Source organism: Caenorhabditis remanei, chromosome III (assembly GCF_010183535.1).
Source record: "Caenorhabditis remanei strain PX506 chromosome III, whole genome shotgun sequence".
NCBI classification, from domain to species: Eukaryota; Metazoa; Nematoda; class Chromadorea; order Rhabditida; family Rhabditidae; genus Caenorhabditis; species Caenorhabditis remanei.
In genome coordinates, this window is record NC_071330.1 from 14,160,071 (window position 1) to 14,178,379 (window position 18,309).

Sequence of the window (18,309 nt, forward strand, 5' to 3'; positions counted from 1 at the left end):
GATTCGAGATGCGGAAAGTGAAGCGAAGAGAGTTCAGGTAAATGATGAAAATTGGAGGATTTTGAGCTGAAAATGACGGATTTTGAGCTGAAAACGGTGTTTTTTGAGCTGAAAATGATGAATTGTGAGCTGAAAATGATACATTTTGAGCCAAAATTGAGAATTTTGAGTGGAAAAGAAGGTTTTTATCCAATTTTGGCTTAATTTGGGACTTTTCTCGGCTGTCGGTGTATCCGACATGTCCGGATGTCCGTTTCGCTGAAAAAAAACAAAAAAATTCACCGGGAACTGCTGAAAATTCTTTAAAATTGGATGATTTTATGCTGGAAATGTTTGTCTGTACATCTTGAGTGTCCGGATGTCCTCTAATTTCTCTCTATTCGAAAAAAGGATTTTGACCATAATTGATATCATACTTGAGAATTTCAAACGAAAAATGTCTGTCCCAGTGTTCGGATGTCCGGATGTCCTTCTATTTTTCAAAAAACTTCATATTTTTGCAGGCTGCCTACAAGAAACTCGAAACAAAATCGTTCCACGACGTGATGACACTAAAAAAGGAGAACTATGAGCTGAAATTGGCACAGGAGGACGAAAAAGAAAAGGGACGAAGAATAAGAAGAATAGTTATCCAATTGTTACATTACACGCATCCGATGGAAGCAAGACGACAATTGCCAACAAACACGGAGAGACCGTCTCGATTCACTTCAAAAAATAAATTTTGATGAATTTTTCTGTATTTTTCATGAATTTCCGTCCATTTTTCACCCAAAAATCGCCTTTTTTTGAGAATTTTTGACCCATTTTACTCATTTTCACCGGTTTTTTGTAATTTTTCTTCGATTTTCTCACTTTTTGAGCCCAAAATTGACATTTTTCGACCCAAAATTGATCATTTTAGACAAATTTTGTCTTGAAACGTTTTAAGCAAAAAATCAGATTTCTCATTTTTCCTTCAAAATTTGAAATTTTTCGATTAAATTTCAATTTTGTGCTGAAATTTGCAATTTTCCGTTGAAATCTGATTTCTGACTTAAAATTTGTCATTTCAATCTATTTTTGACCCAGAATCTGTCATTTTTCACCCAATCGGTTGTAAATGGTGCTGAAAATCGCTCCAGCGAGAAAATTCGATTTTTTTGAGCCGAAACTCACGAAATTCTCAATGGAGCGCACTTACTGACCGCTCCCCCAATTTCTCAAATTTATTGCTTCCAATTGTGATTTTTCCGTTAAAAAAGGGATTTTTAGAATTTTTTCGGGTTTTTGGTGATGGTTTGACCCCATTTTTCATATTTAATTACCTAAAATTAATTAATTTTTGCAAAAAATGACTTTTTTTTATTGAAAAAGAAACAAATTTCCAGCAATTTCAGAATCAAAATGGAGTCGAAATTGGCACAAAACGTGACGGCAATGATCACAAGCACGGGAGCGTCGGGAATCGCTGTGGCCGATCGAGATGGTGTCCCGCTTTACACGACTGGAGAGATCAGTGTACGGGAAAATCGATAATTTTGACTGAAATTCATGAAAAAACCGAAAAATTTCGGTGAAACTCGATAAAAATCGGGATTTTTAGATGGAAATTGATGAAAAATTTGATTTTTCGAGTTATTTTCATGGAAAACCGAGAATTTTTCGGTAAAAATCGATAAAATTCGACGAAAATCGATTTTGAATACCCGAAATTCAATGTATATGAAAAACTGAAATTCATGAAAAATTTGAAAATTGGCTTTTCTTCTCAACCAAAAATCGATAAAAATTGATAATTTTCGAGTGGTGGCCGAACTTTTGAATTTTTGTATTTCTAGGCCACGGACCGGAATTCATCTAATTTTTGGATTTTTATCTAATTTTCATCAAAAAAGTTCATTTTCAGTCTAAAAACAGTTTAAAAACTAAAGATTCCTGAAGAATTTTGAAAAAAAAAGTTTCGCGTGCTGAAACGCAAGTGCGGCAGGGATTTGTAGGTGGAGCTTAAACTGCGAGCGGATAAAGACGATTTTTAACTTTTTTGCTGTGTATTTCAGGAAAAAACGGTTAAAAATCGTTGAAAATCTGCTGGAATTCTTGAAAATTACCACTCGAAAATTATCTCTTTTTAACCATACTTGTCACGGGCCGGGCCGGGCCGGGCCAAAATCAGGAAAAATCTCGGCCCGTTTTGAAACATTTTTTCAAAACATTTTGTGCTTTCGAACTTTTTTTTGGAAATTTTTTTGAACTTTTTTGAAAAAAGTATAGTTTTCGAATAAACATTTAAAATTGAATCAAAATGTGAATATGTATAATAATTTAAGCATTTTTACTCTTTTTTTCGAAAAATTTCAAAAAAGTTGGTAAAAATGGGTACCCATTTTTGAATCCGGGCCGGCCCGATTTTTGACAAGTATGTTTTTTATCGATTTTTGGTTGAAATTCTCTAAAAAGCCAATGTTCAAATTTTTCATGAATTTCAATTTTCCAGATACTTTGAATTTCGGGTATTTAAAATCGCATTTCGTCTAATTTCATCGATTTTACGAAAAACTTTTGGGTTTTTCATGAAAACGACCCGAAAAAATCAATTTTTCATGAATTTCCATCTGAAAAACACGATTTTTGTTGAAAAATCTTGGTTTTTTCATAAAAATAATTCGAAAAATCACTATTTCAGATCAATTTTCGATTTTTTCATGAGTTTTTTAAACCGATTTTCGTCAATTTTTGATCATTTTGACTCAATTTTCACTGATTTTTAAAGGATTTTCAGTCAAAATACACAATTTTTCAACCAATTTTTACACAAAATTTTTCAGGACATGGCGAACGTCGGATCGCTTCTGATGGCCGACGCGAAGAATATGTTTCCAAAAGGGACGAAGAATAAGAAGAATAGTTATCCGATTGTAACATTACACGCATCCGATGGAAGCAAGACGACAATTGCCAACAAACACGGAGAGACCGTCTCGATTCATTTCAAAAAATAAATTTTTATGAATTTTTCTGTATTTTTCATGAATTTCCGTCCATTTTCCACCCAAAAATCGCCTTTTTTGAGAATTTTTGACCCTTTTTACTCATTTTCACCGGTTTTTTTGTAATTTTTCATCGATTTTCTCACTTTTTGAGCCCAAAATTGACATTTTTCGACCCAAAATTGATCATTTTAGACAAATTTTGTCTTGAAACGTTTTTAAGCAAAAAATCAGATTTCTGACTGAAAATTCTCATTTTCAATCGATTTTTTTTTGGCTTAAAATTCAATTTTGACCCAGAATCTGTTGTTTTTGCCGATTTTCTTCATTTTTTCACCCGAAAATGCCGAATTTCCCACCATTTTCCTATAGATTTCGATATTTTTTCACTTAAAATCTCTTATTTTTCCCATTTTTTCAATGTAAATTCCTCAAATTCCTCAAATCTGATCGTTTTTACACCGAAAATTAAGAATTTTCAGTTTTATTTCAGATATCCGGACGCAACGACACACAGATAAAACTACAAACTACAAAAAATTGTTTCAAAATTTCAAATATTTTGCAAAAACTAGAAATTCTGTAATTAAAAAAAGTTTTTTTTTTCACTTTTCAAAAAAAAATCTGAAATTCTAGAGCCATTCAAGTCAATATCTGTGATCTACGTGAAATTCCCGAAATTTTGATACCCATATTGATAGGTTTTGAAAAAAAAAGTGTGCAGTGGTGGCCGAGTGGTTAAGGTAGACACTAGGAGTCTGAGGAACCAGGGTTCGACTCCGCATGTCGGGAATTGTTTTTGTTTTCTTAATTTTTAATATTGAGTGTAAAATTAGGGTTTTGGTAGTGAAAATTTTCAGATAGCGGTAAAAATTTCTATTTTGGAAAAATTTGAAATTTTCGAAAAATATAAAAAATCTTTATTATTACTTTTTATTACAAAAAATTATTTATTTTTATTATTTTTCTCTTCATTTTCAATGATTTCCAAAATTGCATGATTCGTCTGGAAGGTGTTCACATCTGAAATATTTTTTTTGAAATTTTTTTGAAAAAAAAAACACGAACCGATAGAAAATCCATACTTCCGACAAAACGGACAATCAATATGATTGGTGTGAGTGAGCAAGTTTTGAGCACACCCATGGCATACTGTATGTCCACATTGTGGAAGAATTCGAGGGATACGGTCGATGTCGTCACTACAGTAATCCAATCGACAGATGGAACATTCGATAGCGAATTTGGAGCGGCTGGAAATAAGAATAGACGATTACAAATTTTTTGAGCTATAAATCATGAAATTCCATTAAAAAATTTATGTGGTTTTTCTTTTCAAAAACCAATTTTTTGGTCAAAAACTCAAATTTTCCGCATTTTTAGCATTTAAAAACCATCAAAACTACATTTTCTACCTATATTAGCAAAAACAAAAAACTTTTCTCCTATGCGGACTCGAACCCTGGTACCTCAGATTGGTAGTGTCTACCTTAACCACTCGGCCATCACTACACACTTTTTTTTCAAAACCTATCAATATGGGTATCAAAATTTTGGGAATTTCACGTAGATCACAGATATAAACATGAAAAACATCTACAACTTCAACATTTTGAGTTATGAATCAATTTTAGACAAAATTGTAATTTTTCGCGGTGGGACACATTTTTCAATTTTTCAAAATTTTTCAAAACATAGGCATGATTATACTTATTTGAAAGCTGGAAATTCGGTGATTCTGAATATATAGTTTTTATGTCATTTGGCAAAAATTCAAATGAGTTATGAGAATTCGAATTTTTCAGATTTTTCGAAAATTTTCGAAATTCTATAACTTTTCGAGTTTTGAAAATAATGGTTTGGTTTTAAGAAAAATTAAAGCTAATCATTCAAACTTTTTGTAACAAAACCTAAATCCCCTAAAATTAGAGTTTTTGGCCTACAGTAAGCTGAAAGAACCAAAAAATGGAAAAAATTTGGTAAAAATGACATTTTCTCAAAACGTGTCACGATTATACTTTTCTGAAAGCTCTCAGGTTTCCGACTTCTGAAAATTAATTTTTATATAAATCGGAGCAAATCTGACAGAGTTACTGTAGTTTTAATAAAGAGGTTAGAGCGCATTCTCTGACCCCGAAATTCAAAATTTTCAGAATATATGCCTGATTATACTTTTCTGAAAGCGAGGAGCGAGATAAATTCAAAAATATAAGTTTTATGGATTTTAACACAAAACTGCTCGGGTTACGGTAGTTTGAAAATTTTGCGATTTTCGAAAATTTTCGAAAGTCTGTAACTTTGTGAGTTTTTAATGGTTTTTTTTTTGGTTTTGAGCTCAAAATGTGGGGAATGATTGAGAGAACCTCTAAAAATCTGAAATTGAAGAAAAAAACCACTCACCTTTCCTCGACTGTGACATAAACAATATTCTGGACGAGAACTTTTCGATCCATCAGAACTCGGTCATCCCATATAAAATAGAAGTCGGAAAGTACAAAAAATAGACAACGCGTCGTCGATTCTTGAAAATATCTCCATAAATAATTTCTCAGAATGAGGCAAACCCAAATCTGAATAATATCTGAAACACGGTACATCTCCCGGAATGTGGTGAAAAATCTCCATGCAATCGGCAACAATTCGATGTAAAATATGAGAATTGACACTTTCAGAGTGTAGGTTTGGAGTGTCTGAAATTATAGATCAAGTTAAGGACTACAATTTTGTAGTTTGTAGTTTTTCGATTCTCAGAGAAATTAGTTTCCGATTTTTTCTCAAAATTTTGAAGTTTTTACCGTTTTTCATGTTTATATTTGTGATCTATATAAAATTTCCGAAATTTTGATACCCATATTGATAGGGTTTGAAAAAAAAGTGTGTAGTGGTGGCCGAGTGGTTAAGGTAGACACTAGGAATCTGACTACCAGGGTTCGACTCCGCATAGGGGAAAACTTTTTTGTTTTCTTAATTTTTACTGTTAAGTGTATATTTAGGGTTATGGTAGTGAACATTTTTAGATAGCAATCAAAAACAATTTCAATAAACTTTTTTCAACTTTTTTTTCAACTTTTAGAAAAAAATCTCGAATTTTAGAGCTTTCACCGTTTTTCATGTTTATATTTGTGATCTACGTAAAATTTCCGAAATTTTGATACCCATATTGATAGGGTTTGAAAAAAAAGTGTGTAGTGGTGGCCGAGTGGTTAAGGTAGACACTAGGAATCTGACTACCAGGGTTCGACTCCGCATAGGGGAAAACTTTTTTGTTTTCTTAATTTTTACTGTTAAGTGTATATTTAGGGTTATGGTAGTGAACATTTTTAGATAGCAATCAAAAACAATTTCAATAAACTTTTTTTCAACTTTTTTTTCAACTTTTAGAAAAAAATCTCGAATTTTAGAGCTTTCACCGTTTTTCATGTTTATATTTGTGATCTACGTAAAATTTCCGAAATTTTGATACCCATATCGATAGGTTTCAAAAAAAGTGTGCAGTGGTGGCCGAGTGGTTAAGGTAGACACTACCAATCTGAGGTACCACGGTTCGATTCCGCATACCGGGAATTTTTTTTTGCTTTTTTAATTTTTACTATAAAGTGTATACCGTAAAAACTGTATTAGAGCGACACCTTTAATAGAACGACATTCATCTCTACTCAGGATTCAAGAATATGATTATCCCAGTGTATTTTTTGCTTTTGATTAGAAGCAGCGTGAATAGTAACCTCTAGATCAACAAATAGAACTTTCAAAAAAGTTTTTTTCCGTTTAACTTTAATGAGTTTGGGAAACCACCAAATTTTTCTGAGAGGCGGTTGAAAAATAGAGCGACATGTCGCTCTAATACAGTTTTTACGGTATTTAGGGTTCTGGTAGTAAAAATTTTCAGTTAGCGGTGAAAAAAATTTTTTTTTCAGAATTAAAAAAATATATAGCCTCGCTTAAACTAGTCATAACTCGCTAGAACGAAGTCCAATCGAAAAACTACAAACTACAAAAATGAAGTACTAGATTTGATCTACACGACCATATAAGTTTCATACCTGATAATTGACTGGAAGAGTGTAATAAATCATCTCAAGTAGAATACAAACTATAATTCCTCCGAGTGAAGTCAACACTTTCCGTTTGAATCTCTCATTCTCCATTACTAAAAACGAAATAAAAAAGTTGAGAATCTTCTGAATCACGTAATGAAACATGAATGCGCATGGCACAAGTTGACCGTAATTTTGTAATTTATAGTTTGAGTAATCCGGATAGTAAATTGTATAGAAAATTCGAATTAGAAGACTGGACAAAGTTTTCCACATATTCTATCCAAAAATCGATAATTTTGGTTCGGATCAAAAATCAATAATTGTGGTGGAGTGAGGGGCTGCAGGGGGATGAATGAATACAGGGGGCAGATGGATATGACGTTGAGCAGCTAATGCGCTCTACTGAACAAATACGACAGTCACGGAAAGGTTACGGTAGGCGTTCGCACCAGTGTGGGGCTCTGGGAATCTAGAAAACTCAAACAAAAAGTTTTGAAAATTTTTTCAAAATTTTTTTACCGCTATCTGAAAATTTTCACTACCAAAACTCTAAATTTACACTAAATAGCAAAAATAAAGAAAACAAAAAAAATTCCCGACATGCGGAGTCGAACCCTGGTAGTCAGATTGGTAGTGTCTACCTTAACCACTCGGCCACCACTGCACACCTTTTTTTTTTGTTTTTTTCAAAACCTATCAATATGGGTATCAAAATTTCGGAAATTTCACGTAGATCGAGAATTTACCACCGAAAACTCGGAAAAAATTGAGTTTAGACCAGAATCTACTGACAAAATCGAATTTTTCGTTAAAACTTACCTTTTTCTCTTGGATTACTGTATGCAAACACCAAATCATGCACCAGATTTTACGACAACTTGCCTACTATTCAAACAACAAGTTTCCGGCGGTAAAAATAGACGCTAAATTCGAATTTTCCATTGAAAATTAGCCAGGAGTTCAGGTTAATTGAAATTTTGAAGATTTGCCACCAAAAACTGTTTTAATAACAGCAATTTTTCAATAAAAACAATAAACTGAAATTCTAGGGCCATTCATGTTAATATCTGTGATCTACGTGAAATTCCCGAAATTTTAATATCCATATTGATAGGTTTTCAAAAAAAAGTGTGCGGTGGTGGCCGAGTGGTTAAGGTAGACACTACCAATCTGAGTACCAGGGTTCGACCCCGCTTGCCGGGAATATTTTTTTGTTTTCTTTATTTTTACTATTGAGTGTAAAGTTAGGGTTCTGGTAGTAAATATTTTCAGATAGCGTTGAAAAAAAATTTGAAAAAACATATTTTCGAATTTTCCAGATTCCCAGAGCCACACACTGGTGCGAACGCCTACCGTAACCCTTCCATGACTGTCGTATTTGTTCAGTAGAGCGCACTAGCTGCTCAACGTCATATCCATTCATTCATCCCTCTGCACTCCACTCCACCGCAATTATTGATTTTTGGATAGAATATGTGGAATACTTTATTCACTCTTCTAATTGAAATTTTCTATACAACTTACTATCCGGATCATTCGAAGTATAAATTACAAAATTACTGGCAACTGGTGCCATGCGCATTCATGTTTCATTACATGATTCAGAAGATTCTCCACTTTTTTATTTCGTTTTTGGTAATGGAGAATGAGAGATTCAAACGGAAAGTGTTGACTTCACTCGGAGGAATTATAGTTTGTATGCTATTTGAGATGATTTATTACACTCTTCCAGTTGATTATCAGGTATGGAAACTTATACGGTTGTGTAGATCACACCTAGACTTTCATTTTTGTAGTTTGTAGTTTTCCGATAGGACTCATCCCAAGAGAGTTATGACTGGTTTAAGCGAGCCTATGATTTTTTTTAAATTCTGAATTTTTTTTTGACCGCTATCTGAAAAAATTTACTACCAGCACCCTAAATATACATTTTATAGTAAAAATTAAGAAAACAAAAAAAGTTTCCCGGCATGAGGACTCGAACCCTGGTACTTAGATTCCTAGTGTCTACCTCAACCACTCGGCCACCACTGCACACTTTTTTTTGAAAACATTTCAATATGGGTATCAAAGTTTCGGAAATTTTATGGAGAATTTGAATGTTTCAATAAAAATGTCTACAATTCAAAATTTTGAGAAAAAATCGTTAACTAATTTCTCTGAAAATCGTAAAACAAACTAACTACAAAATTGTAGTTCTTAATTTGATCTACATATTCAAACAATTTCAGACACTTCAAACCTACACTCTAAAAGTGTCAATTCTCATATTTTACATCGAATTGGTGCCGATTGCATGGAGATTTTTCACCACATTCCGGGAGATGTACCGGTTTTCAGATGCTATTCCGATTTATATTGCCCTCTTTCTGGGAAATAAATTATTGAGATTTGCTCACAAACCGACGACGCCCGGTATCTTCATGGCACTTTCCGATTTCTATTTTGTATGGGATGACCGAGTTCTGATGGATCGAAAAGTTCTCGTCCAGAATATTGTTTATGTTACAGTCAAGGAAAGGTGAGTGGCTTTTTCTTGAATTTTAGATTTTTAGAGGTTCTCCCAATTATTTCCCACAATTTGAGCCTAAAACCAAGGAAAGTCATGAAAAACTGACAGAGTTAGAGATTTTCGAAAATGTTCGAAAATCTCATATTTTTCAAACTACCGTTACCCGATCAGTTTTGTGTTAAAATCTATGAAACTTATATTTTTGGATTCAGCGCGTTTTCAGCTTTCAGAAAAGTATAATCATGTCTATGTTCTGAAAATTTTGAGTTTCGGGGGCTAGAGACGCAGAGTGTCTGGTATCTCTGCGCTCTAACCTCCTACATTAAAACTACCGTAACTCTGTCAGATTTGCCCGGATTGATATAAAAATAAATTTTTAGAAGTCAGGAAGCTGAGAGCTTTCAAAAAAGTAACACGTTTTTAGAAAATGTCATTTTTACCAAATTTTTGCCATTTTGGTTCTTTCGGCTTACTGTAGGCCAAAAACTCTAATTTTAAGGAATTTAGATTTTTTTACAATAAGTTTGAATGATTAGCTTTAATTTTACTAAAAATCAGTACGTTATCCTCAAAAATCGAAAAATTATAGAATTTCGAAAATTTTCGAAAAATCTTAAAAATTCGAATTCTCATAACTCATTTGAATTTTCGCCAAACGACATAAAAACTATATATTTAGAATCACCTTGTTCCCAGCTTTTAAATAAGTATAATCATGTCTATGTTTTGAAAATTTTTGAAAAATTGAAAAATGGGTCCCACCACGAAAAATTAAGATTTTGTCTAAAATTGGGCTCTTTATGATTTAACGGGGGTTTTAAGAATTAACGGGGGTTTTAAGAATAGACGGGGGTTTTAAGAATAGACGGGGGTTTTAAGAATAGACGGGGGTTTTCGACAAGTTCTATTTACTTATACTAAAAAATCCCCAAAATGGTCAGAAATGACTTCAGTCGCTGCAGTATACATTTTTTTCATAGGCTTTTCCAATTTTTTTTGTTTTTTGTTGTTTTTTCTGCATTTTCTCATTTTACTTATCTATTTTGTACGTCGCGTTGTTCTTTGATCAGAAAAGTGTAATAAATGCCCTCTTTCTTCTTTTATAATTCTGCTGCCTGCATCTTCTTTCCCCTCCTCTTCTCCATTTCTCTCCTCACTATCTCTTGCCTACTGACAGATGGGTTGCCCGACATTTTCCTTTTTTCTATTACACATACGTTGAGTATCGACTAGTTTATTAAAAAGACGTTTTGAATAAATTGTAGAAATATAAAATTACAAGAAACTTGATAATCCATAAATAAATAAACAGTAACAAATCGTATTCCTCAGTTCCCCTCATAGTCCATGTAATCATCTGCATTACTTGGTTCCTCGACTCCGGAGTACTCTTCCTCGTCCTCGTCCTCTTCTTCCTCTTCTTGATTTGAGAATTCCGTTTTCAAGGCAGAGTACCTTTGCACATCGCAATGCTCTACAACGACACGGCCAACAATGGTGATCATCTGCGCATAAGCCGGATTTATGCGATGGTCGTAAAAAATCCTCCAAGTCCTATTGATCCACATCTAAAACAGAAAATGGAATCTTTCAATACGATAAGCAGAACCTCATATCCAGCCTTTTGCAGTTCAATGCTAATAATTACTTCTGCAGGCACACTGAATGGAGATATTCTGGAAACGGGGATTTCGTGTTGGTCACGATTGTTCGAGTGAAATGAGATGAGCTGTAACGGAATGATTCATAAGAATAAATATAACAACAAAAAACCTGTTTAGTGGAATCGAAAATTACTGCGAAAGGAACCAACTTCTGATCGAAACTGAGCACAATATTAAAACTAAATTTGAACACTTGAGCTTTTTAATGTTTTCCAAAAACTTACGAGCCTGCAGCATGCAAAATAATGTCAATTACATCACCCGTCATGATCGGCTTGATATGAGCGTGATGAGCAAGTTTATAATCAGAGTTTTTTTTCTTATTCGAAGCACTTTCACTCTCTTCGTTCGAAGGAGTTGGCACTAGCTCGGATGTGTCACCAAACATTGTAGACAGATCGGACAAACTAGCTGGTTGTTTAGATAGCGGCTGTAATTTGTAATTTAGCAAAACTCATCAGCTTTTGTCTTACTTTCATCTTGAAAGCGTTACGTACGAGCGGAAATTTTGTCTCTGAACATGGGCAGAACAGCAGAGCAGCGAGAAGCAAAATAAGCATCGTGATTCAACAGCAGAAAACACACTAATTTTAATTTGAATGTCTGTTTTTATAAAGCCACCAACAGTGGTCGTTCCTGGCACCTTCTGGCAACATGTTTGGAGTTAGTTGTAAGACAAATTGTGGTAATCAAAATTTAATGTTGTTTGTCTAGAATGCGAACTGTGACCTTCGCTTATTTTCTCTATTCATAGCATCAGTGCCACTATATGGAGAAGGGTGGTGTCAGGGTGTTAAGAGGAGAAACGCAATTTCTTTCCGGACGGCTTTTGGTCTGGTGCTTGGGAAAGGAAGGGGGTGACAGGTTCAGTGCCAGGTGGGCGGGTATAAATGGAGACATATAAATGGGACAACGTTGGAATGCCAATTTATTTTTGAGATTTTCAATTTTAATCCAGATTCTGTGATCCTGCAAATTGTCGCTCTGTTTGAAACTTTTAATTTCAGACTGTGTATCTCTGTGAGTGTGAAGAATGCGTGAAATAAAACTGCTACTACTCCTCCTTTTTTTCTCTCTTTATTCTGATGTGATGCCTCAGATATCGAACTTTACCGAGTACCCTGCCCCCGATGATAATGAAAATGAGGAATACTTTTTGGGAACAAACACAACGGATCTCATTTTTGATATTGAGCACATGGAATACGACAACTCGACAGAATTGATAGTGATGAGCATCGTGATCGTCAGGATGATAATGGTGGGGATGACGAAGGCGACGATGAGGATGAGGATGATGACGATGATGAGGATGAGGAGGAAGAGGAGGAGGATGATGATCATGAAAACGATGACAAGGACGAGAGTGAGGATGAAGGAAAAGAAGCAGATCGTCGTGAAACCAGAACCAGGCACCACAGCAGCAACGATGGATCTGATTCTGATGGCTTGAACGAGTCAGGCAACAATAAGCTTCGTAGGCCCGCGAACGCCAATTCTAGAACGGTGCAGTCTTCGTCTTCATCCTCGTCATCCGACGCTGATTCCTCCGAAAGTGAGTACGTGCTGCCTCGCTCCTCACGATTTGGACAGAGAATGCAAAAATTTGATAAGCCAAGCTCATCATCGGGACCTTCAAATGAAAAAACAAAGGTCAACAATGTCAAGGATTCTAAAAGTTCTAAAAAGCAGAAGAGCCGCCAAAAAAATGCACCTCAATCTACATCACCCGCTTTGGCTCGATCCCGAAATTCATCTCCACTTTCCTCTGCTGCTGAGAAGGCCGAAATTATCCATGGAACATCTAAAGCCTCCATTAGACGAACTCAACGTGGAAAAGGAAGACGTGACGGAATGGTGTTCAGTGCAGAGATTCGTCAACAGCAAATGGATAAAAACCATAGGAACTCTGGAAAAAAACCGGCAAGAGGAAAAGGAAGCAGAGGTGGAAAAGTTGCCAATCAGCTAAGGAAGGAGAAAGAGGACCGACTGTCAAGAGCAAGGGATGAAGAGGCAAACGAAGATGAAGAAGCTGAAGAGAGGAGGAATCTAATTGCTGAGAAAACGAAAAAGACGGGATCAAAGAAAACGAAGAAAGCAAAAGAACTTGGGAAAGCTGAGACCCAGGATGCAAATCCGATTGCCGGGAGGACGAGGAATGCGGCAGCGACGAAGACGAAGGAAGGCAATGAAGTGGAGGAAGCGGAGGCTCCAATCTCCGAGCGGACCAGAAATGCAGGTACGAAGGAACCAAAAGGACAAGGAAAGAAGAAGAAGAATGGCGGAAAAGGCAAGAAAAACGGCAGCAAGAAGAAAAATTGAGTATTAGAACAATTATCAAGTTTCTTGTAATTTTATATTTCTACAATTTATTCAAAACGTCTTTTTAATAAACTAGTCGATACTCAACGTATGTGTAATAGAAAAAAGGAAAATGTCGGGCAACCCATCTGTCAGTAGGCAAGAGATAGTGAGGAGAGAAATGGAGAAGAGGAGGGGAAAGAAGATGCAGGCAGCAGAATTATAAAAGAAGAAAGAGGGCATTTATTACACTTTTCTGATCAAAGAACAACGCGACGTACAAAATAGATAAGTAAAATGAGAAAATGCAGAAAAAACAACAAAAAACAAAAAAAATTGGAAAAGCCTATGAAAAAAATGTATACTGCAGCGACTGAAGTCATTTCTGACCATTTTGGGGATTTTTTAGTATAAGTAAATAGAACTTGTCGAAAACCCCCGTCTATTCTTAAAACCCCCGTCTATTCTTAAAACCCCCGTTAATTCTTAAAACCCCCGTTAATTCTTAAAACCCCCGTTAAATCATAAAGAGCCTAAAATTGATTCATACCTCAAAATGTTGAAGTTGTAGATGTTTTTTCATGTTAATATCTGTGATCTACATAAAATTTCCAAAATTTATTATAGGTTTTCAAAAAAAAGTTTGCAGTGGTGGCCGAGTGGTTAAGGTAGACACTACCAATCTGAGTACCAGGGTTCAATTCCTCCAAGGAGAAAAGTTTTTTGTTTTTGCTAATATAGGTACAACGTGTGGTGTTGATGGGTTTTAAATGCTAAAAATGCTGAAAAAGTTGAGTTTTTGACCAAAAATTGGTTTTGGAAGAAAAAAACCACATGAAATTTTTAATAGAATTTCTTGATTTATAGCTCAAAAAATCGTAATCGTCTATTCTTATTTCCAGCCGCTCCAAATTCGCTATCGAATGTTCCATCTGTCGATTGGATTACTGTAGTGACGACATCGACCGTATCCCTCTAATTCTTCCACAATGTGGACATACAGTATGCCATGGGTGTGCTCTAAATTTGCTCACTCACACCAACGAAATCGATTGTCCGTTTTGTCGGAAGTATGGATTTTCTATCGGTTCGTTCAAAAAAAATTTTTTATTATTTTTTTAAAGAAGAATTTCAGATGTGGACACATTCCAGACGAATCACGCAATTTTGGAAATTATTGAAAATGAAAAGAAAAGTAATTAAAAGTAATAATAAAGATTTTTTTGTTTCTTGTTTGTTTTTTGAATAGTCAAAATCAATAAAAATGCAAAAATAATTCCAAAAAATCTGAATTTTGCGATTTTTAAAAAAATTTTGTTCAGTGGTGGCCGAGTAGTTCAGGTAGACACCAGGAATCTGAGTACCAGGGTTCGATTCCGCATACGAGAAAACTTTTTTTTTTTTGCTGATATAGATAGAAAATGTGTTTTGGACCAGTTTAGCACCCGAAAAATGCTGAAAATTGATTTTTTGGCAAAAAATCTTGAAATTTTTTTTTTCAAATTTTTGAATTTTAGCCAAATCTCAAAAACCCAGAGTTTTCAAACAATTTGGTGTATATTATCGTGATCTACATAAAATTTCCAAAATTTTGATACCCATATTGGTAGGTTTTCAAAAAAAAATTTGTAGTGGTGGCCGAGTGGTTCAGGTAGACATTAAAAGCTGCTCCATCTGTGTGTCGTTGCGTCCGCTCAGGCAACTCAATATCAATCTAATTAGACGCGGCATCAGTTAGATTAGCTTGAATGTTGGCATGATTAGATTAATGCCGCGTCTAATTAGATTGATGAGCAATCTTGTAAGATTAATGCGCCGTCTCATTAGATTAGGGTGAAATCTTGTGTAACTTGTGATAAAATTTGAAAATTCTTTAGGTAAAAAAAGAAATAGTAAATTTATTCAAATAAAAAACAAGAGTTTTTACAATCGAAATGTATAGAAAAAATATAGAAAATAATACAGAAAATTCAGAAATTAGTCGAAAATCCATTGCAATGAAAGTGGAAAAAGTCCTCGTTGTTCTCTGCCCCGCTGCTGTCCATTGTCGTCCACTCAGCGAATTTTACTGTAAAATGAACGAAATTAATACCAAAAAACTGTTTGATTTCGGAACTCACAAAAGACTTTTTTTTCGAAGCTTGTGTAGAGAGCGCTGATGTTGAAGAAGTAGACGATTATACCTGAGCAATGAACTAATATTCACGGCTAATTGAAAGCGAAACAATTTGCTTACCAAAGAATTTATTCATGATTTCATCGCAGTGTTGACTTTTCTTCCAAACCGAATGGAAATTGTGGAAGACTGAAGACGACAATTGAAGACTTGAAGAGCCATAGAAACCGAAAAATACAATTTTTAATAATTGAAAATCGTGAAAAAGTCGATAAAACCGCAAACGAAATTAGTTCGCAACGATTTCAGACTTTCGAGACATAAATAGAGAATTAAAACTTAGAAAAAAAACATTAAAACAAAAATTGAAAGAAATTTTGCGCGTTTTGTACTGACTTATTCTTGGATCCATGGCGCGAACGAAGTTTGCGCAAGCAAAATCCACTAATCTAATTAGATTGTGATTAGATTGATGCGGTTGTAGGATTAGATTAATATTGAGTTGCCTGAGCGGATATCTGAAATAAAACTGAAAATTCTCAATTTTCGGTGTAAAACTATCAGATTTGAGGAATTTGAGGAATTTACATTGAAAAAATGGGAAAAATAAGAGATTTTAAGTGAAAAAATATCGAAATCTATGGGAAAATGGTGGGAAATTCGGCATTTTCGGGTGAAAAAATCAAGAAAATTGGCAAAAATAACAGATTCTGGGTCAAAAATTGAATTTTAAGACAAAAAATCGATTTAAAATGAGAAAATTTCAGACAGAAATCAGATTTTTCGCTTAAAACGTTTCGAGCCAAAATTTGTCAAAAATGACCAATTCTGGGCTCAAAAAGTGAGAAAATCGATGAAAAATTACAAAAAAACCGGTGAAAATGAGTAAGAAGGGTCAAAAATTCTCAAAAAAGGCGATTTTTGGGTGAAAAATGGACGGAAATTCATGAAAAATACAGAAAAATTCATAAAAATTTATTTTTTGAAGTGAATCGAGACAGTCTCTCCGTGTTTGTTGGCAATTGTTGTCTTGCTTCCATCGGATGCGTGTAATGTTACAATCGGATAACTATTCTTCTTATTCTTCGTCCCTTTTGGAAACATATTCTTCGCGTCGGCCATCAGAAGCGATCCGACGTTCGCCATGTCCTGAAAAATCGATTTTTAGGGGAAATTGACTGAAAAAGTCATTTTTGACTGAAAATCACCAAAAACCCGTGAAAATCGAGTCTAAATTGGTGAAATTCGACAAAAATCATGAAAAATTTAAGACTTTTCAGTAAAAATCAATATTTAAATGAGGAAAAATGGTCAAAAATTGACGGAAATCGGTCTAAAACCTCATGAAAAATCTGAAAATTGACCTGAAACACTGATTTTTCAGATTATTTTCATGGAAAAATCAAGAATTTTCGGAAAAAATCTATGAAAAACCCGTTTTTTGGGGCTGAAATTGAGCGAAAAAATCTGTTTTTTGATCGTATTTTCAGCTAAATTCTACTAAATTGCCGTTTTTAAGTGAAAAATACTGCAAATCAGTGGAATGTAGCTGGAAATGCTCTCAAAAACGGAAATCTTCGCTCAATTTCTCCCAAAAATCGGTTTTTTTTCAACGATTTTTACATAAAATTCTCGGTTTTTTCATAAAAATAACTCGAAAAATCACTATTTCAGGTCGATTTTTGATTTTTCATGAATTTCAATCTAAATTATTCAGAAATTATGAATTTCCGGTAGTTAAAACCGATTTTGGTCAAAATTTGGCGATTTTATCGATTTTTTGCAAAAAATCTCGATTTTTCATGAATTTTCATCTGAAAAATTCAATTTTTTTCGAAAATTCTGTTTCTCCATGAAAATAACGCGAATAATCAGTTTCATGAAAATTACTCGAAAATTCGAATTTTTAACGAAAATTTTTGGCTTTCTTCATGAAAATAATGCAAAAAAACGGATTTTTCATGAATTTCCATCTAAAAACCCCGTTTTCTATCGATTTTCACCGAAAATTCTCGGTTTTTCATGAGTTTCAGTCAAAATTATCGATTTTCCGTACACTGATCTCTCCAGTCGTGTAAAGCGGGACACCATCTCGATCGGCCACAGCGATTCCCGACGCTCCCGTGCTTGTGATCATTGCCGTCACATTTTGCGCCAATTTCGACTCCATTTTGATTCTGAAATTGCTGAAAATTAGTTTTTTCAAAAAAAAAAAGTCATTTTTTCAATTTTTTTTGCGAAAAAACAACAAATTAATTAATTTTAGGTAATTAAATATGAAAAATGGGGTCAAACCATCACCAAAAACCCGAAAAAAATCCTAAAAATCCCTTTTTTTAACGGAAAAAATCACAATTCGAAGCAATGAATTTGAGAAATTGGGGGAGCGGTCAGTAAGTGCGCTCCATTGAGAATTTCGCGTTTTTTTGGCGAAAATTTGCGATTTTTGGCTCAAAAAACTCGAATTTTCTCGGTGGAGCGCATTTTCAGCACCATTTACAACCAATTTACCTATCGGGGGGACTCGTATTCGAAAGAAACAGAAAAGTGGGGGGAATTGAGCGAAATTCGTCGTTTTTTGCGATATGATATGACATGAATCGAAAAAATTCAAAAAAATAATTTTCAGAGAAAAAAAATGGATACATACAGATATATATATAGTGGGGGCTGAAATTCTAAAAAAAGAAATTAAATTAGAAAAAAG

The 18,309-nt window shown here is 34.3% G+C and overlaps 5 protein-coding genes across 5 annotated transcripts; 2 read left to right on the forward strand and 3 right to left on the reverse strand.

Annotated features, from left to right (window-relative positions):
• Positions 1–1,386: 1,386 nt before the first annotated feature.
• Positions 1,387–2,981, forward strand: GCK72_011288 (uncharacterized protein; the record flags this gene model as incomplete). Its single annotated transcript, XM_053728345.1, has 2 exons — positions 1,387–1,500; positions 2,808–2,981. 2 exons carry the CDS (start codon positions 1,387–1,389, stop codon positions 2,979–2,981), a joined length of 288 nt encoding a protein of 95 aa, XP_053587922.1.
• Positions 2,982–3,915: 934 nt separating this feature from the next.
• GCK72_011289 (uncharacterized protein) lies at positions 3,916–11,026 on the reverse strand (the record flags this gene model as incomplete). Its single annotated transcript, XM_053728346.1, has 5 exons — positions 3,916–3,992; positions 4,038–4,222; positions 5,370–5,659; positions 7,013–7,119; positions 10,888–11,026. The coding sequence occupies 5 exons, from the start codon at positions 11,024–11,026 to the stop codon at positions 3,916–3,918; spliced, it is 798 nt and encodes a 265-aa protein (XP_053587923.1).
• On the forward strand, positions 8,648–13,507 carry GCK72_011290 (uncharacterized protein; the record flags this gene model as incomplete). The annotated part of the gene is made up of 3 exons (XM_053728347.1): positions 8,648–8,752; positions 9,241–9,530; positions 12,406–13,507. The coding sequence occupies 3 exons, from the start codon at positions 8,648–8,650 to the stop codon at positions 13,505–13,507; spliced, it is 1,497 nt and encodes a 498-aa protein (XP_053587924.1).
• On the reverse strand, positions 11,044–11,573 carry GCK72_011291 (uncharacterized protein; the record flags this gene model as incomplete). Its single annotated transcript, XM_053728348.1, has 3 exons — positions 11,044–11,250; positions 11,295–11,364; positions 11,410–11,573. The coding sequence occupies 3 exons, from the start codon at positions 11,571–11,573 to the stop codon at positions 11,044–11,046; spliced, it is 441 nt and encodes a 146-aa protein (XP_053587925.1).
• A 3,070-nt stretch (positions 13,508–16,577) lies between the features above and the next one.
• Positions 16,578–17,772, reverse strand: GCK72_011292 (uncharacterized protein; the record flags this gene model as incomplete). Its single annotated transcript, XM_053728349.1, has 2 exons — positions 16,578–16,751; positions 17,659–17,772. 2 exons carry the CDS (start codon positions 17,770–17,772, stop codon positions 16,578–16,580), a joined length of 288 nt encoding a protein of 95 aa, XP_053587926.1.
• Positions 17,773–18,309: the final 537 nt, after the last annotated feature.